Source organism: Pelophylax lessonae, assembly GCF_965119305.1.
Source record: "Pelophylax lessonae genome assembly, chromosome: 9".
Taxonomy (NCBI): Eukaryota; Metazoa; Chordata; class Amphibia; order Anura; family Ranidae; genus Pelophylax; species Pelophylax lessonae.
Window position 1 is genome coordinate 22,724,760 of NC_138776.1, and position 24,490 is coordinate 22,749,249.

Consider the following 24,490-nt stretch of genomic DNA (forward strand, 5'->3'; position numbering starts at 1 on the left):
TACCAAACAGTTATATTTCTCTTTAATAATATTGTCATTCAATTTGCTTTTATTTTTCTTTTCTTTTTGTTTTTAGTGTATATATACAGTATATAAATATATATATTACTACTAATGATACTATTTTTATCAGCAGATTCTTGGATATGGCCCCTTATCATTCCTTCCAAAAGCTTACAAACTATTGATGTTAGGCTGACTGGCCTGTATTTTCTAGGTATGTAGCCCTTTTTTACGTATTGGTACCCTGTTCACTTTCCGTTAATCCACTGGTACTATTCAGGTTAACTACCCTTAAAAATTACTTTACCCCTTGGATCCTGCACTAGAGTGCCGCTACTGCATGCATTGGCTGTCTCTGCAGCTAAAGGGGTAGCAGTTGGTGGCTCAGCTGTGGGGATTCCTGCCCCTCAACTGCTAGTTTAAATGAACCAACATTTTATAGAGCACACAGAACCATTCACATCAGTGTCCCCCCAGAGATGCTTACAATCCAATTTTCCTATACACATCAGGGACAATCTGTTTAGAGCCTTACCAGCATATGGCACCCAGAATAAACCCGGGAAGAACATACAAACGCCCCACAGTGATTCGGAGATCTATACAACCTAGAACCCAAACCTGGTAATCACTAGGCGCCTGTCTTCCCTACTAATTTATAGGAAAAATAAATCTTCTACAACCTACAAAAACATTATCACATTAAATCAGTGCCTTGTGAGCCAACACGTATGGCTGACAACATTGGGGAAAACCTGTCTGTACTACTACAGAGGCTGCCATGTCTTCCTATAAAATGTAACCTTGTCTGTAGAAAAGGACCATTACCAATGATAAACTCCTCTCTGCCATGTCTTCCTATAAGGTATGATGTAACCTTATCTATTGGAAAGGACCATTACCAATGGCAAACTCCTTTCTGCCATGTCTTCCTATAAGGTATGATGGAACCTTGTCTGTAGGAAAAGACCGTCACCAATGAAACTCATCTCTGCCATGTCTTCCTATAGGATGTAACCTTGTCTGTAGGAAAGGACCATTACCAATGATAAATTCGTCTCTGTCATGTCTTCCTCTTCCTATAAGATGTAATATTATCTATAGGAAAGGACCAATACCAATGATAAACTCTTTTCTGCCATGTCTTCCTATAAGGTATGATGGAACCTTGTCTGTAGGAAAGGACCATCATCAATGATAAACTCCTTTTGCCATGTCTTCCTATGGGATGTGACCTTGTCAGAAGGAAAGGTCTATTACCAATGATAAACTCCCCTCTGCCATGTCTTCCTATAAGAGATAACCTTGCCTATAGAAAAGGATCATTACCAATGATAAACTCCTTTCTGCTATGTCTTCCTATGAGGTATGATGGAAACTTGTCTATAGGAAAGGACCATTACCATTGATAAGCTCCTCTCTGCCATGTCTTCATATAGGATGTAATCTTGTCTGTAGGAAAGGACCATTGCAAATTATTAACTCCACTCTGCCATATCTTCCTATAAGGTATGACATAACCTTGTCTATAGGAAAGGAGCATTACCAATGATAAGCTCCTCTCTGCTGTGTCTTCCTATAAGGTATGATGTAACTTTGTTTTGGAAAGGACCATTACCAATGATAAACTCATGATTGCGTTGTTTTCCTATAAGATGTAACCTTGTCTGTAGGAAAGGACCATTACCAATGATAAACTCATGATTGCGATGTCTTCCTATAAGATGTAACCTTGTCTGTAGGAAAGGACCATTACCAATGATAAACTCATGATTGCGATGTCTTCCTATAAGATGTAACCTTGTCTGTAGGAAAGGACCATTACCAATATTAAACTCCTCTCTCAAAATATGTCTCCCGAGGATGATGGATCAGGTCCCTCGAACAATCCTCTTGAATCTAGCTCTAAATCACCAATCTTTTCCATCCCAAATATTTCACAATGGAGTGATCAGGGGTAAAATATTTACACCAAATGTTTTGTTCATGAAGTTTTAAATCATTTCAGTAACTCAGAGAAACATCATAGATCTTCCCAATAGATCTTCTACTTCACGTACCAATACAGCACAATCTGGGTTAGCAAAAATTACCATATCTTCAACCAAACTAGAAAATCTTATACTCCTACAAACAGATATGATAATTCTTCTCTGCTTTATCATAGACAAAACATAATACTGTATATATCTCAAAGAAAAGAACAGCGGTTCACATAAGATACTTAGCATGATTGCATGGTCTGAATTAGGGAAAAAAACTCTCTACAGGTCTTTGGTAATTTCTTTAAAGGATATGGTGATCCAGCTCCAAATGTTTTATCAGATATACATAACTCCTGTAAAACTGCATATATCTGGCCTGAAGTCTCATTCACAGTGCCTAAGGGCTGCAATGAAACCCCAGACGTCTACCATATGGTTCGGCAATGTAAATATATATAAGTCATTTGGTCCCAAGTTACAGGTTTTATAAAGGATACCGTTACCTACAGTATACGACTATCCAAAGACCTAAGACCCGTCTTCTGGAAATTAAGGAGACCTTACAACTCATCTGACACTACAGAATATTTCTACAAGTGCTTTCTTCATTTGTATAAAATAATGGAAGCTGCACCATCCATCAACACTCTTCCTTTTATAGAACTAAGTGATCTCAACTTACGCTACAAGGACTGTACCAAATGTAATAGAAAAATGGGCATAACTCTTTTGTTTAACTTCCATAGGTATTTCAAATGTCACATGTTGGTAGAGTAACTCTTCCTCTATAGTAACTCCACCTTTTCTTTTTCATTGCAGGTAAATAATGGATTCCAAGCAGAAGCAATATGCCAGCATTGAGTTTTTAATGAAGGAGGGGAATGTTTACAGAGGTGACACCATTGAGAAGAGTCACCCATGACAAGATGTTGATTGCTTCTCAATAGTGTCATCTCTGTAAAAAGGAGTCCATGGCCCGATCCTTCTTTGGGCATCACATTGGGATGTTGAACCAGAGAGGGATAAGGTCATTTATTGGCAGCCTGAAGCCATGACTTTTCTGGCACAAGCTGAGGGGCAGGTATGTCTCTGTCCTGTGCATCACATGTTATTGTGTTCCATCCCTGTACAGCTTGTTGCATGCCATATAATAGTCAATACTACAGTATGAGCCCAGTTTACAATAAAAGGAAGAAATGAAATAAAAATCTGAATACCTACTGTTGCCAGGTAACTGCATCCACCGCTTTACCAGCAACTCTCATGAAACTGCAAAACAACCAAAAAACATTAATTACCAATAGGATACGCCATTGTTCACACTACAATTTACTTCTAATGCCAGTACATATGTGACAAACATGCAGAGAATGCTCCATGCACTCATGGTTTGCAGTAACTGCTCATGCTGGAAATTCATTTAAACATATGATACAAACATAGCCTGATAGAGGTCCATCATGGAGCACTATGGAGGCCAGATGTTAAAAGCATTAAAGCATTATTACTCCCAGCACCATTACTTCAGTTTTGGCTTCATATGAGTGGGTTCCTTCACCTACCATCATTCTAGAACCTTTCTAGAGATCTATGTGCTGTTTTTTTTCCCTGCCCATGTTCTACATCAGTGGTCTCCAAACTGCAATTTTAAAGCCAAATCCAGCCCTATACTTGCCTTTAGCCATCCCTTAAGGCAATATTCCTTACACTGATACAAGATATTATTCCTCAGGCTGACACCAACAATGGGGCCTAATTCTTGTCATTGACACCAACAAGGGGATGCTATTCCTCCCATTAACACCAATGATGGGCACTATTCCTAAAACTGACACCAACAATGGGGCCCAATTCTTGCTACTGAGACCAATAAGGGGGCACTATTCCTCCTATTGACACCAATGATGGAGCATCGTTCCTCCCACTGACATCAATAATTGAGCACTATTCCTCCCACTGACACCAATAATGGGGCACTATTCCTCCCACTGACACCAATAATGGGGCACTATTCCTCTCACTGACACCAATGATGAAGCATGGCTTACTCCCAATGATGCTGGGGAATTTTATACAGCCCCCTGAAAGTCTGAAGAACAGTGAACTGGCCCTATGTTTACAATTTTTAGGGTCTCCTGTTCTACACCCATTATAATGGGGATCATACTCCTCCTGTCAATCATGTTCTACATTAGATGAGTAGGGATCAATGATGGGAGAAGCCAAAACCAGCCGCTGATGGGGAGATCTCTCTGCTGGAGACACCAAGTGTGACTTAGCTCACTATCATCCACTCAAAAATGAAATATCACATTTGGGTTAATGGGTTAAATGTAGACCCATCAGCTAAATTCACAGCTGAAAGAAATGCATATCAACTGTCTTATTTTTATAAATCTATTCATCCACTTTTGTGATTCACGCTCCCTTTCCAGACCTCCCTTTTCTGCAGCACATGGACAGCACAGTCTGGTCACCCTGTCATTGGCAATAAAGGAGCAGTAGTGATGATGTCATTCCTGTCCGTTTTCCTTCTGTCATCTTGTTCCCAGTGTTAGACTGAAAGCACTGTGCAATCTTTTTAAATGAAATCACTATTTTTTAATCTTGCAATATTTCGGTTTTAATTTGCATTTTTAAATTATAAAAAGAAAATATATAAAAGATTTCAATCGTTTTATGAACTGTGATAGAGCAGTTGTCTGTAACCTTTGATGTCGGCTTTATTTGTGAGGATAGGCTTCATATTGGCAGGATACAGTTATAGTCAGCAGTCCCTCCCGCTCTTTAGTGTTTTTATTTTAATGAGCTGTTAAGTTTTGTTTTGTTCACATTTCCAAATTGCTGATAAAATCTGAGCACCAAATGGACACTGTAACAGCTTGACTGAACCTCGGTGAACTATGGAGCAGAACTTATAAAGTCTGAGTTGCATAATGGTTGAAATAAGATATTAAATCGGACTGATTGCTGTTCCTGAGAGTCTAATCAGTGACTTTTTATTGCCAGAGTTCACATAGCTGTAAAACATGATGATCTGCAGCCATCTGAAGACAGATTTCTATTGGTGTGTTTGACTGAAAACGGCCCGGGAACTCAGATTATTGGCACAGAAGAGAACAAACTCAGCAGAATCACAAGTACGGGCCAAGTCCTGTGTTGTAGATGAGTGAGGAATAACTTGTGTAATCATAGGGTCTCATCTACCGAAACCCAGACCCAAACCAGAAGAACAAAGAGGTGAGCAAAGGGCAGCTTCTGTTTTATGTTACATTGGATGATCTTCACATCACCAGCTTGGACTGGTTCATATAAATCCATTAAGTCTTATATAAGAGATATAATAGAGCCTACAGGGAATCATTACATCTCAACAATGGTCCTACAAAACCAGCATGGACTTGTGATAGGAACCACTGAACTGTTATAGGAAGTTCATCTGTCCTCATCAAGTCTGATATAAGAGATATAATGAAGCCTACAGGAAATCATTACACCCCCATCAATGGTTCTACAAAACCAGCATGGTCTTGTGATGGGAACCACTGAACTGTTATAGGAGGTTCATCTTTCCTCATCAAGTCTGATATAGAAGATCTAATGGAGTTTACAGGGAATCATTACACCCCAACAATGGTCCTACATAACTAGCATAGGTGTGTAATAGGAACCACTGAACTGTTATACGAGGTGCATCTGTCCTTATCAAGTCTGATATAGAAGATATAATGGAGCCTACGGGAATCATTACACCCCCAACAATGGTCCTACAAAACCAGCACTGGATAGGAAACACTGAACTGTTATAGGAGGTTCATATGTCCTCATCAAGTCATATATAATAGATATAATGGAGCCCACACGGAATCATTACACCCCAACAATGGTCCTACAAAAAACAGCATGGACTTATGATGGGAACCACTGAACAGTTGTAGGAATTTTATCCGTCCTCATCAAGTCTGATAAAAGAGATAAAATGGGCCCTACAAGGAATCATTAGACCTCAACAATAGTCCTACATAACCAGCATGCTGATATAGGAGATATAATGGAGTCTACAGGGAGTCATTACACCCCAACAATGGTCCTACATAAACAGCATGATAAAGGAACCACTGAACTATTATAGGAGGTTCCTTCCTATGTTCTGATCAAGTCTGGTACTGAAGAAATAATGGGGATTACAGGGAATCATTACACCCCAACAAAGATCCTACATAACCAGCATGGGATAGGAACCACTGAGCTGTTATAGCTAGTTCATCTGTCCTCATCAAGTCTGATATAAGAGATATAATGGAACCCACAGGAAATCATTATACCTCAACAATGGTCCTACAAAACCAGCATGGACTTGTGATACAAACCACTGAAGGTTCATCCATCTTCATCAAGTCTGATATAAGAGATATAATGAAGCCCACAGGGAATCATTATACCTCAATATCAGCCTTCACTATCAGCAGGAACTGCATGCTAATGATGTTAGTGCTGCTCACATCTCTAGTACAATGGGTAGAGCTCTGAGTGAGACATCTAGCAAATGAGTGGAAGGATAACTCTCAAGAATGACATTTTAGACTACCCCAGAATCTCCATTGAAAGAAGAATTATATCCAAGATGATGGTGACACCAATTCAAGAACAACTCCACATGTGTCATCTGTAGCTGAGCACCCAACTCCGGCAGTTCTCATTCTGTCGATTTGGCGGCTGGTCAAATTTCAAAATCATGGTGCCAACATCAGATTACAAAATTAACTAATTTCTTAATCGACAAATGGTTTGAAATTCAACTCACGTATGGCCTGCATTAGGCTGATCTAGAGTATAATTTAGATTTAGATTATAAAAAGATAATAATTATTGAAATGCTAGTTCCCATTATTCCCATAAAGTGTGTATATGAGGAAAAAAGCAATGCACGCATGTGATAAATATATTTTAGAAATCTGCATGTCACACAAGAGAGATCAGAGGGATCAGAGAGATCAGATGTCTTACAATATACAGCCATGGCCAAAATTTTTCAGAATGAAACAAATAATAATTTTCACAAAGTCTGCTGCCTCTTTCGCCTTTTTAAGATTGCAATTTGCATATACTCCAGAATGTTATAAAGAGTGATCAGATGAATTGCAATTAATTGCAAAGTCCCTCTTTGCCACGAATATGAATTTAATCCCATAAAAAACATTTCCGCTGAAATTGTAAAGAAGGCTTCAGGGTGCCCAAGAAAGTCCAGCAAGCGTCAGGACCGTCTCCTACAGTTGATTCAGCTGTGGGATCGGGGCACAACCAGTGCAGAGCATGCTCAGGAATGGCAGCAGGCAGGTGTGAGTCCATCTGCATGAGCAATGAGGAGAAAACCTTTGGAGGATGGCCTGGTGTCAAGAAGGGCAGAAAAGAAGCCACTTCTCTCTAGATAAAACATAAGGGACAGACTAATATTTTGCAAAAGGTACAGGGATTGGACTGCTGAGGACTGGGGGTAAAGTCATTTTCGCTGATGAATCCCCTTTCCGATTGTTTGGGGCATTTGCAAATAACCTTGTCCAGAGAAGAAAAGGTGACTGCTACAACTGGCCCTGAGCCATGCCAACAGTAAAGCATCCTGAGACCATTTGTGTGGGGGGTTGCTTCTTAGCCAAGGGAATGGGCTCACTCACAATTCTGCCTAGGAACACAGGCATGAATAAATAATAGTACTCCGTGCATCCTCCGAGAACAAGTTCTCCCAACCATCCAAGAACAGTGTGGTGAAGAACAATGCATTTTCCAGCATGATGGAGCACCTTGCCATAAGATAAAAGTTATAACTAAGTGGCTTGGGGAACAAAACATCGAAATTTTGGGTCCATGGCCAGGAAACTCCCCAGACCTTAATCCCATTGAGAACTTGTGGTCAATCCTCAAGAGGCGGATGAACAAAAAAAACCCCACAAATTCTGACAAACTCCAAGCATCAATTTAAAAATCTACATAGGCAACACTTTAAACTTTTCACAGGTTACCTGTTTAGAGTTACAGAGGAGGTATAGCACTAGAATTATTGCTCTTGCTCTAACGTTGGAGGTGATATCTCACATGAGTGATTTACAGTGCCTTGCAAAAGTATTCGGCCCCCTTGAACTTTGCGACCTTTTGCCACATTTCAGGCTTCAAACATAAAGATATAAAACTGTAAATTTTTGTGAAGAATCAACAACAAGTGGGACACAATCATGAAGTGGAACAAAATTTATTGGATATTTCAAACTTTTTTAACAAATTAAAAAACTGAAAAATTGGGCGTGCAAAATTATTCAGCCCCCTTAAGTTAATACTTTGTAGTGCCACCTTTTGCTGCGATTACAGCTGTAAGTCGCTTGGGGTATGTCTCTATCAGTTTTGCACATCGAGAGACTGAAATTTTTGCCCATTCCTCCTTGCAAAACAGCTCGAGCTCAGTGAGGTTGGATGGAGAGCATTTGTGAACAGCAGTTTTCAGTTCTTTCCACAGATTCTCGATTGGATTCAGGTCTGGACTTTGACTTGGCCATTCTAACACTTGGATATGTTTGTTTGTGAACCATTCCATTGTAGATTTTGCTTTATGTTTTGGATCATTGTCTTGTTGGAAGACAAATCTCCGTCCCAGTCTCAGGTCTTTTGCAGACTCCATCAGGTTTTCTTCCAGAATGGTCCTGTATTTGGCTCCATCCATCTTCCCATCAATTTTAACCATCTTCCCTGTCCCTGCTGAAGAAAAGCAGGCCCAAACCATGATGCTGCCACCACCATGTTTGACAGTGGGGATGGTGTGTTCAGGGTGATGAGCTGTGTTGCTTTTACGCCAAACATAACGTTTTGCATTGTTGCCAAAAAGTTTGATTTTGGTTTCATCTGACCAGAGCACCTTCTTCCACATGTTTGGTGTCTCCCAGGTGGCTTGTAGCAAACTTTAAACAACACTTTTTATGGATATCTTTAAGAAATGGCTTTCTTCTTGCCACTCTTCCATAAAGGCCAGATTTGTGCAGTATACGACTGATTGTTGTCCTATGGACAGAGTCTCCCACCTCAGCTGTAGATCTCTACAGTTCATCCAGAGTGATCATGGGCCTCTTGGCTGCATCTCTGATCAGTCTTCTCCTTGTATGAGCTGAAAGTTTAGAGGGACGGCCAGGTCTTCATAGATTTGCAGTGGTCTGATACTCCTTCCATTTCAATATTATCGCTTGCACAGTGCTCCTTAGGATGTTTAAAGCTTAGGAAATCTTTTTGTATCCAAATCTGTCTTTAAACTTCTGCACAACAGTATTTCGGACCTGCCTGGTGTGTTCCTTGTTCTTCATGATGCTCTCTGCGCTTTAAACGGACCTCTGAGACTATCACAGTGCAGGTGCATTTATACGGAGACTTGATTACACACAGGTGGATTCTATTTATCATCATTAGTCATTTAGGTCAACATTGGAACATTCAGAGATCCTGACTGAACTTCTGGAGAGAGTTTGCTGCACTGAAAGTAAAGGGGCTGAATAATTTTGCACGCCCAATTTTTCAGTTTTTTATTTGTTAACAAAGTTTGAAATATCCAATACATTTTGTTCCACTTCATGATTGTGTCCCACTTGTTGTTGATTCTTCACAAAAAATTACAGTTTTATATCTTTATGTTTGAAGCCTGAAATGTGGCAAAAGGTCGAAAAGTTCAAGGGGGCCGAATACTTTCGCAAGGCACTGTACATATGCATTTGCTTTATTTGCTTTTGCACGTGAGCACGGAGGGATGGGGGCCCTTCAGTTTTTTTTTTGTTTTTTTTTACACTTTTAGTCCTATTACAAGGAAAACATCCCCTTTAATTTAAATAAGAATGACAGGTCTCTTTATGCAGAGATCTGCGGTCAAAAATGCCCCAAATCTCTCCTTTACCCTTAAAGTGTTACTAAACCCACAACAGTAAAATCAGTTGGTAAATGCTCACTGTGGAACCTAAGGGGTTAATCCTCTGCATTGTGTATAAAGGCTGTTTGATTTGGTCTTCTCTGATCCTCCTCTTCTTTAACTGACTCCAATCCATCTCGTGATAGAACAGATTAGGAGTCAGGGTGCACATGCTCAGATCAGAACAGAATGAAAACTCCTACAAGCTTTAGCAGAGACTGATAGAAGCTAATTGCTGATAGGAAAAGGAATTTAGTAGTTTATATTTACTAAAATAATTGCATTTCCATGTTCTGTGTACTGTGGGAGACCAGATATAGTGAATGCAGGCTCCTGGGTTTAGTAACACTTTAAAAAAATGTAATCTTTTTTTTTTTTTTAATTCTTTACTTCTGCCCTAGAAAGGAAATGAGGTCCTCCAAGGCCAAAGAGGCGTTTCGAGATGTTCTGGTCTCTATCCCCCTTTGTGATCAGCCGGCTGCACTGTTGGTTCATGTCTCGGGCATGCCAGTAAAAATGGTAAGCAAGAGAAACACTGACTAGCGGCGGTAAAGGGGGCGTACACTCCCGCTGCTTCTAAAAACGATCCAGCAGCTAATTAGCCGTTCTGATCACTTTCATGAAAAAGCCAGTGGCCGGTTGAAATAAACTGCTGGGGTTATGACTGATAGCTTTAGCCATAATCCCGGTAAACCACTTGCAAACCACAACATACGGTGGGGAAAATAATGATTTGATCCCCTGCAGAATTTGTCAGTTCGCCCACTTACAAAGAAATGAACGGTCTATAATTTTTATCATGGTTGTATTTTAAATGATACAGAATATCAACCAAAAAACACAATACAAATGCTATAAATTAAGTTGCAGTTCATTGAGTAAATATATATTTGATCCCCAAGCAAAACATAATATAGTACTTGGTAAAAAAAACTGTTGTTGGCAAGCACAGAGGAAAGATGTTTCTTGTAGTTGGTTACAAGGTTTGCACTCATCTCAGGAGGGATTTTGGTCCACTCTTCTTTACAGATCTTCTCTAAATCCTTAAGGTTTATTAGCTGTCATTTGGCAACTCAAGGTTTCAGCTCCCTCAATACATTTTCTATAGGATTAAGGTCTGGAGACTCCATGACCTTAATGTGCTTCTTCTTGAGCCACTCCTTTGTTGCTTTGGTAGTATGTTTTGGGTCATTGTCATTCTGAAAGACCCATCCACACCCCATCTTCACTGTTCTGGGTGAGGGAAGAAGGTTCTCATCCAAGATTTTATAATACATGGTCCCGTCTATTGGCCCCCTCAATGCGGCAAAGTTGGCCTGCACCTTTAGCAGAGAAACAGCCCCAAAGCATCATGTTTTCACCTCTGTGCTTGACTGTAGGAATGGTGTTCTTAGGGTCATAGTTAGCATTTTTCTTCCTCCAAACACGGCGAGTCGAGTTAATGCCAAAGAGCTTAATTTTGGATTCATCTGGCCACAGCACTTTCTCCCAATCCTTCACTGAACCATTAAGATGTTTATTGGCAAACTTCAGATGTGTCTGTACAGTACATGTGCCTTCTTGAGGAGGGGGACTTGCGGGCACTGCAGGATTTTACTCTGTGGCGGCGTATTGTGTTACCAATTGTTTGTTTGGTGACTGTGGTCCAAACTGCCTTGAGATTATTCCCAAGCTCCTCCTGTGTAGTTTTGGGCTGATCCCTCACTTTTTTATGATCATCCTTACCCCACGAGGCGTAATCTTGCATGGAGCTCCAGTCCAAGGGTGATTGATGGTCATTTTGTATTTCTTCCATTTGCAAATAATCGCTTCAACAGTTGTCTCCTTCGCACCAAGCTTCTTGCTGATGGTCTTGTAGCCGATTCCAACCTTGTGCAGGTCTACAATCTTGTCCCTGATGTGCTTTGACAGCTCTTTGGTCTTTCCCATGATGGTGAGGTTTGAATAGAAGAAAGAGATTCTGTGGTCAGATGTCTTTTATACACATAATGAGTTGTCGTTAGGAGCACCTTCTTTGACAGGACTAATCTGTGTACCACATGAGCACATAATGTAGCCAATAAAAATACTTATTTTATTCACTGAAATGCACCTTAATTTATAACTTTAACCACTTTACCGCTGCTCACTGAGCCTCTACTGTGGCAAAGTGGCTCGATAACGTCTGACGATGTAGCCCTACGTCGCCAGACATTCCCCTCTCTCGGCGGCGCGCGCGCGCCGCCGGAGGCTCGCTCCCTCTGTATTCAGTCACAGCGGGAGTCGGGCCAGGGGAGGAGCGGCAGTGATCACCGCCGCTCTTCCCCGATCCTCGGGGAATCGAGTGTGGATATCCGCCCGCTTGTGTAAACAAAGCGGGCGGATCTCCTAAGTGACAGGCAGGGTCAGATTGCAGGGTTCAGCATAGCTGAAACTGCGATCTGTCCCTGTGCCACTCAGTCACCTCCCCCCACACACGTTAGTAAGCACCAGGCATACATTAACCCCTTGATCACCAATAAAAATTAACCCCTTCCCTGCCAGTGTCATTTTTACAGTAACAGTGCATATGTATAGCACTGATTACTGTAGTAATGTCACTGGTACCCCCAAAAGTGTCAAAAATGTCAGTCAAGGGTCCGATCTGTCCGCCGCAATGTCGCAGTGCCACAAAAAAAACGCAGATCAGCGCCATTACTCGTTAAAAAAAAAAAAAAACACCAAAAATGACAGAAATCTTTCCCTTAGTTAGTAAACACAATAACTTTTGCGCAAACCAATCAAAATACGCTTATTGTGATTTTTTTTACCAAAAATATGTAGCAGAAAACAAATTGGCATAAAATGATAAAAAATTTTGATTTTTACATTTTTTTGGGGGGAATTTTATATAAAAAAAATGTGAAAAATATTGTTATTTTTCATAATTGTCGCATTTTTTGGTTTATAGCGCAAAAAGTAAAAATCGCACAGGTGATCAAATACCACCAAAAGAAAGCTCTGTTTGTGGGAAAAAACTTGTTTTGGTACGTTGCATGACCGCGCAATTGTCAGTTAAATTTGAACAGTGCCGAATCGCAAAAAGTGGCCCAGACGTAAGACAGCAAAATCCTCCGGTGGTAAAGTGGTTAATATCATGTTTTTTTTTCTGACTTTTTGGTTGATATTATGTCTCTATCATTTAAAATACACCTATGATAAAAATTATAGACCCTTCATCATTTCTTTTTAAGTGGGCAAACCTACAAAATCTGCAGGGGATCAAATAATTATTTCCCCCATTGTATATATATATATATTTATATATGTATTGCAGTGTGCAAGTGTTAATATAATAAATGTGACGTGTGACTTTCTATTGCGGGACACAAACACCTAAAAGCAAACACATCAAGATAATAATTTTCTGTATATTTATATCTAATAAAACTTTCTCAGTATGAAGAGCTAGGCTGACTGGACCATCTACAGACATGCAGTACGGTTCTAGTGGGTGGATTAGGTAAAAGGTGAGATGACAGCAAGGTTCTGTATGTTCTGCAATAAAATAGGGTTACTTACTTGTTACTGATGTTCTCCACAGATCTACTCTTTAGCACTTCCGTGGACCCGGTTAGGACTGATGCTGTACAATTTCAGCAGTGTAAGATTGGACGTATGTGTCCGCTAGCATCAGCCCCTTTTCCCCAATCGCGTGGATCCCATGCCTTCAGTTTCACCTTTGACCGGCTGTTGGACCAAGGGGATCTGAAGATAAAGTGGAGTATGTTGGGTAAGTGCAGGTTTGTAGAGATGATCAATGCAGAGAACATCAGTCACAAGTCATTAGAGAATGGGAGAGGTGAGCAACTCTAAGTAGAGGAAAGATCACATCATTCACAGCACTGCTTGTATCTCATTTATGACGATATCTGCAAACAATTTTAAAAAACTTTCTTCTATCTTTTGGCATAAAAAAAAAGTTAAATATTAAAACTCTGCATTGTACCAAATTTTAAGACAATGATTTCTATAGTTTGTAGCAGCAAAACATTCAGATCTACAAATGTAGCTTCTACATTACATATATCAAACACAAGGGCCCTGGGCCAAATCTGGCCCGCCAGGCCTTGCCATGTGGCCCTCGCTCCCAGTTTTGCAACCGGAAAGTGGCGGAATCCATTCCACCACCTCCAGTCCTCACCCTCGACTCCCTGCTGTCACTCGTAAACACAGAAGTCTTCAGATCCCTACATGCGCTCATGGCGGGGAAAGATCTCCAGAGAGAGAGAGAGAACAATCTCTCTGCAAGGCATGCCACCTACACAGGGAGGTACTGAAGCCAGGCCATATAGGGGAGACAGAGGTGCAGGAAGCTTTGGGGTGGGAGGTTTGGGGTTGGAGTTGGAATTACACACCCTGCACTCTGTACACGACACACCCCTGAACTCTGCACTCTGTACGTAGCACACCCCTAAACCCTGCATTCTGTACACGGCGCACGCCTTAACTCTGCATTCTGTACACAGCACACACCTAAACCCAGCACTCTGTACATAGCACACTCCTGAACTCTGCACTCTGTACACAGCGCACCCCCTAAACCCAGCACTCTGTACATAGCGCACTCCTGAACTCTGCACTCTGTATGTGAAGTAATCCTGAAGTCTGCACTTTATACGTAGCCTAAACCTGAAACCCCTAAACCCTACGCTCTGTATGTAATGCACTCCTGAACTCTGCACTCTGTAAGTAGCACACCCCTAAGCCCAACACTCTGTACATAGCACACCCTAATCCCAACACTCTGTACCTAGCACACTCTTGAACTCTGCACTCTATACATAGCACAACCCTAAACTCAACACTCTGTACATAGCACACTCTTGAACGTTGCACTCTGTACATAACACAATCCTGAACTCTGCACTCTCTACATAGCACACCTTTAAACCCAGCACTCCCTACATAGCACAGTTCTGAACTCTGCACTCTCTACATAGCACACCTTTAAACCCAGCACTCCCTACATAGCACAGTTCTGAACTCTGCACTCTGTACATAGCACACCCCTAAATCCAGCACTCTGTACGTACCACTTTACTGAACTCTGCACTCTGTACATAGCACACCCCTAAACCCAGCACTCTGTACGTACCACTTTACTGAACTCTGCACTCTGTACATAGCACACCCCTAAATCCAACACTCTGTACATCATAGCGCACTCCTGAACTCTGCACTTTCTATGCAGTGTAATCCTGAACGCTGCAGTTTATTCTTAGCGTAAACCCGAACTCTACACTCTGTTTATAATGCACTCCTTAACTCTGCACTCTGTACATAACACACCTCTAAACCCAGCACTCTGTACATAGCACACTCCTGAACTCTGCACTCTATATGTGGCGTAATCCTGAACTCTGCACTTTAAATGTAGCGTAAACCAAACTGTACACTCTGTACTGCACTCCTGAACCCTGCACTCTGTACACCCCAGATACAAATGCCCCTTTGAGAGCAACCATACTACTGATGCGGCCCTCAATGAAATTGAATTTGACACCCCTGTTCTACATGATGGTGTCTAGGATATTCAGGTTCGGAGGGTTGGTGATAAGAAGCAACCTATCTGATCCAAAACATTTCTAACAATTTTTGGGCAGAGTGTGGAAGTGTGTGTTATATCCTCTATCAGATTTGTATGGCTTGTATCATGGTAAATGTGGGCTGTTAGTTTTGTTGTCTAATGTGTGTGTGATAACGCTGAACTGAGAGAAGTGACACTAGGTTCTGGATACACAATGGAGTGAGTTCTCCTTCAAAGGAGTCAATACACAATGAAGGTATAGTGTAGGTAGATCTTGTCCTGGTCCTAGGCTGTTACCACTCCAATCATGATAAAACGAGTATTCAGCAGATGACAGGCTCTGGGTGGGTGTTGAGGAGCGCCTAGTACAAAAGTTCATAACAAACAAAGGCCTTTTTTAAATGTTTATTAGTTAAGAGCATCAAGTAAAGCCAGCGCGTTGTGGAGGAAAGGCCTTCCCCTTCCTCAGGGCTGGAGAAGTAGATGTAATTAAAATCATAATGAGATGCAATAGACCAACATTAGGGCTACAGAACAACTGTCAGATCATTATAACAAATTGCCAACTTAGTTTGCATTGATGTTAAGATTTGACATTCCAGCCCTGAGGAAGGAGGAGGTCTTTCCCCCGAAACACTTTGGATTTACTTGATGCTGTTAACCAATAGGCAATTCGAAAAGACCTCTGAGTGACATGAACTTTTGTATTGGACACTCCTCAATACCCACCCCAGAGTATCCTAGGTAGGTTGTCATTTGTGACAGCTTGTGGAGATTAGTAGGCAGCTCATAGTCCTAGGGACCCTTTTGAATGATTGCAGTTGGATAATGAAGGAAGGTTGAAGTACAAATACACCATTCTATTGGTAGATGTTCATAATACATGTTGTCCAGTTTTTAGTTAGAACCTATTCTGGACATCTCCCAGTAGAGTGCCGCCTTCATCCTCCAACCTTCCTTCAAGATTTGTATGGCTTGTATTGTGGTAAAGCTGGACTGCTAGGTATGTAGTAATTTATTACAATTTGTGGAGATTCGTAGGCATCTCCTAGTCTATGGGACCCTTTTGAATGACTGCAGTGGAATCATGAAGGAAGGTTGAAGGATAACAGCTCCATTCCATTGGTAGATATCCAGAATACGTTTTGAATTAAAATACATTTTGTAAAGGCAAATAGAACATATTCTGGATATCTACCAGTACAGTGCCGCCTTCGTCCTCCAACTTGCCTGGTGTCCAGAAAACTGTAATTTTCATGTATTTTTCAAAAGAAATCAAAGTTTCAGTTTTCTAGAACGCTCCTTCTATCCTACCCAAGACTTCTCACTGAAACTACCATAAGGCCGTATGTGATACATAGTAGCCCAAGCCCCGAGAGGGTCCACCACCAGCATCCACCGCTGGACACGACCTACTGGAAGGGACACTTGTTCCTCTTTGCCCACACAATTCTCTATTTGCTGCAATTTCTCTATTTGCAGCAATGCAGTAATGTCTCTATTTGTGGTATTTTCTCTATTTGTGGTATTTTCTCTATTTGTGGTATTTTTTCTATTTGTGGTATTTTCTCTATTTGTGGCAATTTCTCTATTTGCAGTAATTTCTCTATTTGTGGTATTTTCTCTATTTGTATTTTCTCTATTTTCAGTAATTTCTCAGGTTGAGGTATTTTCTCTTTTTGCAGTATTTTCTCTATTTGTGGTAATTTCTTTATTTGCGGTAATTTCTCTATTTGCAGTATTTTTTCTGTTTGCAATATTTTCTCTATTTGTGGTGATTTCTCTATTTGCGGTATTTTCTCTATTTGCGGTATTTTCTCTTTTTGCAGTATTTTCTCTATTTGTGTTTTTTTCTCTATTTGCAGTATTTTCTTTATTTATGGTAATTTCTCTATTTGCTGTAATTTATTTGGAGTAATTTCTTTAATTGTGTTTTTTTTCTCCATTTGCCGCCATTGCTCTATTTGCCATAATTTCTCTAATCGCAGCAATTTCTCTATTTGTGGTATTTTCTTTATTTGCGGTAATTTCTCTATTTGCAGTATTTTTTCTATTTGCGGTATTTTCTCTTTTTGCAGTATTTTCTCTATTTGCAGTTTTTTTCTCTATTTGCAGTATTTTCTTTATTTACAGTAATTTTTATCTATTTGCTGTAATTTATTTGGAGTAATTTCTCTAATTGTGGTATTTTCTCCATTTTCCGCCATTTCTCTATTTGCCATAATTTCTCAAATTGCAGCAATTTCTCTATTTGTGGTATTTTCTCTATTTGCAGTATTTTTTCTATCTGCGGTCATTTCTCTATTTGCAGTAATTTCTCAATTTGCGATTCTTTCTCTATTTGCGGGATCTTTCTCACGAGCGAGCCAGCATGACTAAGTCTGAGATGAGAGATTGGAGTGTTTTAATTTCAGAGGTTGTCGGTTGTGTTATTTATCACGATTCAGATTCTGCTCTGAAGACAACACGCTGTTTGTGCTGTAGGAAGCAGAGCGTGCGTTCTAAAGCAAATATTAGCATTCAGCGAATGTTGCTGGTTCCTGCTGCCAAAAGAGTGATTTGTGAGTTCATTAGTCAAGTAATAACCATTGGCTTCAGGATCCCCGTCCAGCCATAAAGCAGAAATGGGAAGTTCTTGGGTTTAGGAGTAGATGACAGATAAAACTCAACAGAGCTTAGCTCTGCGTCCAGCCACGTTCACCGAACATAGATGGATCTGGCTGAGGATCTTAGTGGGCAGAAACATCACTCTGTAAATGACGCGAGACGAAAGATAAACTGATGAGTGGGATGGATGGAACGCGTCGTACTGTATACAAGAACACAACACTGGACATGCATCCTTAACATAGTATTAAACACTAAAAGTAAAACCTAAGCTCCATCCAAAAACTAGGAAATCATTTTTTATGCCCCTCAATTCTTACATTTTGAAGCCTTTGTTTTTCCTCCTCTGGAAGGTGGCCTGTGCACTGCAGTTGGGTGCTGGTACTGTGCCCATCTGACCAACACATGCAGAGAAGGGGCCACTGGTGCCATCTAACCAGCACACGAGCAGTAGCGGTCACTGGTGCCATCTGACCAGCAAATGTGCAGTAGGGGCTGCTGGTGCCATCTGACCAGCACATGCACAGTAGGGGCCGGTGATGCAACCTGATCAGCACATGCATAGTAGGGGCTGCTGCTGCCACTTGAGCAGCACATGTGCAGTTGAGGCCACTGGTGTCATCTGACCAACAGATGCTCTGTAGGGGCTGCTGGTGCCATCTGACCAGCACATGCACAGTAGAGGCTGATGGTGCCACTTGACCAGCACATGTGCAGTTGGGGCCACTGGTGTCATCTGACCAACGCATGCACAGTAGGGGCCACTGGTGCCATCTGACCTACACATGTGCTGTGGAGACTGCTGGTGCTATCTGACCAGCACATGTGCAGTAGGGGTTGTTGGTGCCACTTGACCAACACATGTGCATTAAGGCCATTGGTGCCATCTGACCAGCACATGTGCAGTATGGAGCCATTGGTGCCATTTGACAAGCACATGTGCAGTTGGAACCACTGGTACCATCTGACCAGCACATGTGCAGTTGGCACCTTGTGTGACCAGCACATGCGCAGTATGGGCAACTTGGGCCATCTGACCAGCGCATTCGCAGTATGGGCAACTGGTGCCATCTGATCAGCACATGCGTAGTATGGGCTACTGGTGCCATCTGACCTACACATGCGCAGTAGGGACCACTGGTGTTATATAACCTACACATGCACAGTAAGGGCTGCTGGTGCCATCTGACCAGCACATGTGAAGTAAGGGCTGCTGGTGCCACCTGACCAGCACATGTGCAGTAAAGGCTGCTGGTGCCACCTGACCAGCACATGCACAACATGGGCCATTGGTGCTATCTGACCAGTACATGCCCAGTTGGAGCCACTGGTGCTATCTGACCAGCACATGTACAGTAGGTGCCGCTGTTGCCATCTGACCTACACATGCACAGTAGGGACTGCTGGTGCCATCTGACCAGCACATGTGCAGTAGGGGCTGTTGATGCCATCTGATCAGCACATGCACAGTAGGGGCCATTGGTGCCACTTGACCAGCACATGTACAGTTGGGGCCACTGGCGCCATCTGACCAGCACATCCACAGTAGGGGCCGCTGGTGCCCTCTGACAGCACATGGGCAGTAGAGGCCACTGGTGCCAACTGACTAGAACATGCGCAGTAGGGGCCATTGATACCACTTGATCAACACATGCGACTGGTTCTATCTGACCAGCACATGCACAGTAGGGTATTGATGCCACTTGATCAACACATGTACAGTTGGGGCCATTGGTGCCATCTGACCAGCACATGTGCAGTAGGGGCCGCTGATGCCATCTGACCAGCACATGTGCAGTGGAGGCCACTGGTGCCAACTGACTAGCACATCCACAGTAGGGGCCATTGATGCCACTTGATCAACAACTTTCATAGACTGGAAATTAGGTGAAGACTACGCACAACTGGGGAGAGGAAGCAATGGTGACAGAAGGTGAGCATTTAATTTTATCTATTACCAGGAAAAAGATAGCATCGTCAATCTGATCTATGTGTCCAGGAAGAACCCTCTTTTTTTTTGCTAACACATGATTCGGTGACTGAAGTGAGCACAGCTCCGCCTTATTTACAAAGTTATATAAAGATTTATTTTACAAAATGAACATACTCTTCCCCCTTTAGTAAATGACACCCCCTGTGTTGTTTTAAAATAGATTGAACTCAACCCCCTTGTAAGGTATATAATTTATATATTAGAGTCTGACCATCTATGCTAAATTCTGAGTATATGTTATATGGAGATAAAGGATGATTTACATTTCTTATCATCATCTGCCGTCCAAAAAAGCCACTGACCTCTGTTCTGCAGAGTCACACAGTTCAGGCATTAGTGATTTACTGCTGGTGTGTGCAAAAGTACATGAGAACTGAAATATGTTATTGTTCATAGTACAGGACATGGTGTACAAATCTTCTATGGCACATTCTCCTTGTAGGCGGTCCACAGCTCCTATTGGGAAATTCTACCACTATGTGTGGGGAGGGTTGGGATCTCTGTTGGGTTGTTATTGCCATTTGAAGTTGAGCCAGAAAAAAGCAAGAAACAAATGTCCTAAGAGTCAGACTCGTCAGATGTTTAGCGACTTCTCAAGTTGGGTGACCCCAAACCTCTACAGGGACCCTCAGACAGGAGAGCTGCTGAATCTAACCCAAGTCATCTTCTATGTAGTTCTATTTCTACTCTCTAAGGATCTGTGTCCGGTGTCTCCATGCACCTTCTTTATCCTATGGGGATATTCTCCTTCAATTCAAAGTGGAAAACATTTGGAGACAAGATTGGTGATGTAGTTTGGGGCAGAGTTGTGAATGGCTTTGTATGTTGTTAGTTTTTTTTTTAGTTTAATTCACTGGGCAATTATAAGCTAGTGGAGGGATTGGCAAAGAGGGGTGGAGGACACTGAGTGGAGACCAGTGGAAGGATTGGTAGAAAGGGGTGGAGGACAATGAAAGGAGGCCAGTGGAGGGATTGGTGGAGAGAGATGGAGGACGCTGAGTGGAGGCCAGTGAAGGGATTGGTAGTTAGGGGTGGTAGATACTGAGTGGAAGCCAGTGGAGGGATTGGCAGGGAGGGGTAGAGGACACTAAATAGATGCCAATTGAGGGATTGAGTAGAGAGGGGTGGAGTACACTGAGTGGAGGCCAGTGAAGGGATTGGCAGAGAGGGATGGAGAACACTGAGTGGAGGCCAGTGGAGGGATTAGTAGAGGGGTGAAGGAAACTGAAAAGACAATTATGGGATTGGTAGAGAGGGGTGGAGTACACTGAGTGGAAGCCAGTGAAAGGTTTGGCAGAGAGGGGTGGCAGATACTGAGTGTAGGCCAGTGGAGGCATTGGCAGAGAGGGGTGGAGGACACTGAGCAGTTGGAAAGGTGAATGAGTCCGGCAGTAGCATTCATAATGGACAGAAAGGCAGATAGATAGTGTAGAGGTAAGCCTACTAGGAGGGAGTTGCAATATGTAAGCCAAGATATAACAAGGGAGTAAATAAGTAGCTTGGTGGTTTCATTAGTTCAAAGGCATGAATTTTATAGATGTTAAGGAGTAGTCTACAAGAACTGGACAGTGATTGGATTTGGGGCTGAAAGGACAGTTCCGAATTTAGGATTACCCTGAGTACCCTGGCATGAGGGGAGGGACTGATAGTCGTATCATTAATTTATATGAAAAAGTAATGGAGGGGGCATGGGTGGAATTGGGGGAAATTACGAGGTCAGTTTTAAAAAGATTTAGGTGGAGGAAGTAGTGTGACATCCATGTTGATATATCAGTAGGTAAGTTTGAATTGTAAGAGGAGAATGAAGGAGTAAAGTGAGGAGTACAGAAATAGATTTGGTTGTCATCGGCATAGAGATAGTATTGGAAGCCGTGGGAGGTAATCAAGTGACCAAGAGAGGAGGTGTAGATAGAGAAGACGAGGGGTCCAAGAACAAAGAACAGAGCCTTGGGGGACCCCTACAGAAAGAGTAAGTGGAGAGAAGGAAACAGCATTGTAGGTAACACTGAAGAAGCTCTCTGATAGAAGGAGAACCAGGAAAGAGCAGAGTCTTGGCGGCCAAGGGAGTGGAGTTTATTGTGGAGGAGCAGGTGGTCAACATTATCAAGAGCCACAGAAGGACACACACAGTATCGGTCAGCAACGTCCACTGTTCCCACCTCACTGGAGTCTGACAGTCATCATTTACTAAAATCCGAAGAGATGCGTGTCCTCAGCATGGGGGTGATTCACTAAAGAATTCTTATTTTCCGAACTGATTGCTCACATTGCATAGTGAATAGGGTGAAGCTGAACACACTTCTATCAATTTAATTTTGGGAGATTTCCATTGCACATGTCTGAAGATAGTCATCATTAACATTGTTTTACCATATTCACTAAGCTAAGTGAACACTCTCTTTGCCATGTGACCATTCTGTGTTGCTTTAGTAAATTGAGCCCCACTAGGTCTCCTGGCAGCTCCCTATCTGGCCAGGCAAAGACAACAACTATGTTTCTGGCTTAGGATATCAGACTATTTGTATGTTGGCCGCCCTTCCAGCTTTGTAATTGAAGACAAAATATTACATGTTAGATTTAAGAGATCCTAAAAGAAACTACAGAACTATCAGAAATTATATAAAAGCTTTATCTTTATCATCTTGGGAATAACGCGGGTCTGAAATCAGACAAAATCGGTTAAAAAGGAAACTAAATAAATAAAAAGAAAACAATGGTCAGACTGAATTGACTCGTTGGACCTCCTGGATGTTTCCTGCCATCACTCTTCTATGTTTATAGATTTGAGTCCTTCTAAAGGCAGGTTGGTGAAGGAATTTGTCAATAATTGATTTGTGTCAGGTTATCAATGAAGGAACATTATCTGTGTGGTACATACCCATCAAGGAGTACCATGGCATTCTTCCTTGGTCGGCCAATATTCGGGCCATAGAGATTGGCTTTGGAGTAGGTCCGGATGGACTGTAGAATGTTCTTCAGCTGAATGTAATCCTTTCCCAGCTGACTTCCATTGATTGCCCTGTTGATGAGGGTTCTGTAATTGTTTGGTTCTGTTAGAAGAATAACAATGTTATGTCATGGTACATGACTACTAAAATATCACATCTCTGACAGTCCGGCAGTGGATCCGCCTGCTCAGCAGGGGATCTCTCCGCTGATCACCGCTGAGCAAGCAGATGACAGGTCCGTGTCCGCTGAGAAGATATGGACACAGCACGCTGTTATCTATGGGGCTGTCAGATGGAAATGGACCGCCTGTCCGTTTCCATCCGACTGTCCTCTGATCCGATCCGCCTGATGGTAGGGGACAGAATTAGCAGACAGAATCAGATGTCAGCAGGTGCCAGTTGACACATGTCCGCTGACATCCACTGCTCCATAGAGAGCATTGAATAATTTGATCGGTCCATCAGTGTGAAAGAGGCCTAAGAGTTATAACTAGGGGAGTCTTGGCAGATTACTCTGTATGAAGAACATTAAAAGCATTCTAAAGTGCTGGTCTATTCTAATATTACTATTAAAGTGAATTTAAACCTCAGTCATGGAATATGAACAAAGCACACCCATCTATAGTGTGTACTTGTCTCCATCCAGAGCACTAAGTGTCATTTCTGCCTGCTACTTCTTTCCTCTGCTATCAGCATAAGTCACTTCTGACAAGTTTTCCTGACACCAAGAAACAAACAGTGACAGGGGAGGGAGCCCATGCGCACAGCCTGTAATTTATAGCCCCAGCTCTGCTCCAGTGTGCTGTGTGTAGGGGGTGTGGCTCTTCCCTCCAATCAGCTCTCAGAGCTCTTCTCACTGAGCTCTGCAGCTTGTAACTTCAGCTCTCCGCCTCCTTTTTCTGAGCATTTAGACAAGCAGCTCTTTGAACAAATGTAGAGAAGAGAAGAATGTAGATAAACAGGTACAACTTATGTAGGTGGATTTGTTTAAAATCTGTGTATCACCCAAGGCCAGTCACTTCACTGGGTATATGTAAGGGTTTACAACCACTTAAAAGGAGCATTCCATTCTATGATAGTATGAGGTCATGAGAGAATCACATCAAATTGAACTTTGGGTTCTTTACAGTAACAGTGATTTAAGTGAGCTTCCCTGTTGCCCTTTTTTTTTTGGTTACTTGCAAGAAGGATTTCAAGCAGCTAATACTCATCTGCACCCCCTCCCTAGTGTAAGTACCTGGATCTTTTTTCATTTCAGCTTCTATCATATATTGCACAGCAGCACTAAGGCCATAAGGCTATGCTGCTCACAAAGAAAGAGTGGAGTGAGCAGAGCTGAAGATATGTACTGCTGCTCCATTGCTTCCCACCTGAAGAAGTGACACCTTTATATTACAGAAATCTAACAGCAAACCTGGTGTCACCCTCTTGGCTGTGCTGACAGAGGTGAATCAAAGAAGTGACTGAACAGAA

At 42.0% G+C, this 24,490-nt stretch overlaps 1 protein-coding gene across 1 annotated transcript in view; it reads right to left on the minus strand.

The window, feature by feature from the left end:
- HPSE2 (heparanase 2 (inactive)) overlaps nt 1–24,490 on the minus strand; it is a gene marked incomplete at both ends in the record, with an annotated part of 422,804 nt that overhangs the window by 148,267 nt on the left and 250,047 nt on the right. The window contains 2 exons of the mRNA XM_082267677.1: nt 3,210–3,257; nt 22,948–23,119. Of these exons, the coding sequence (XP_082123803.1) occupies nt 3,210–3,257; nt 22,948–23,119 (220 nt within the window). The remainder of the gene's footprint in view (nt 1–3,209; nt 3,258–22,947; nt 23,120–24,490) is intronic.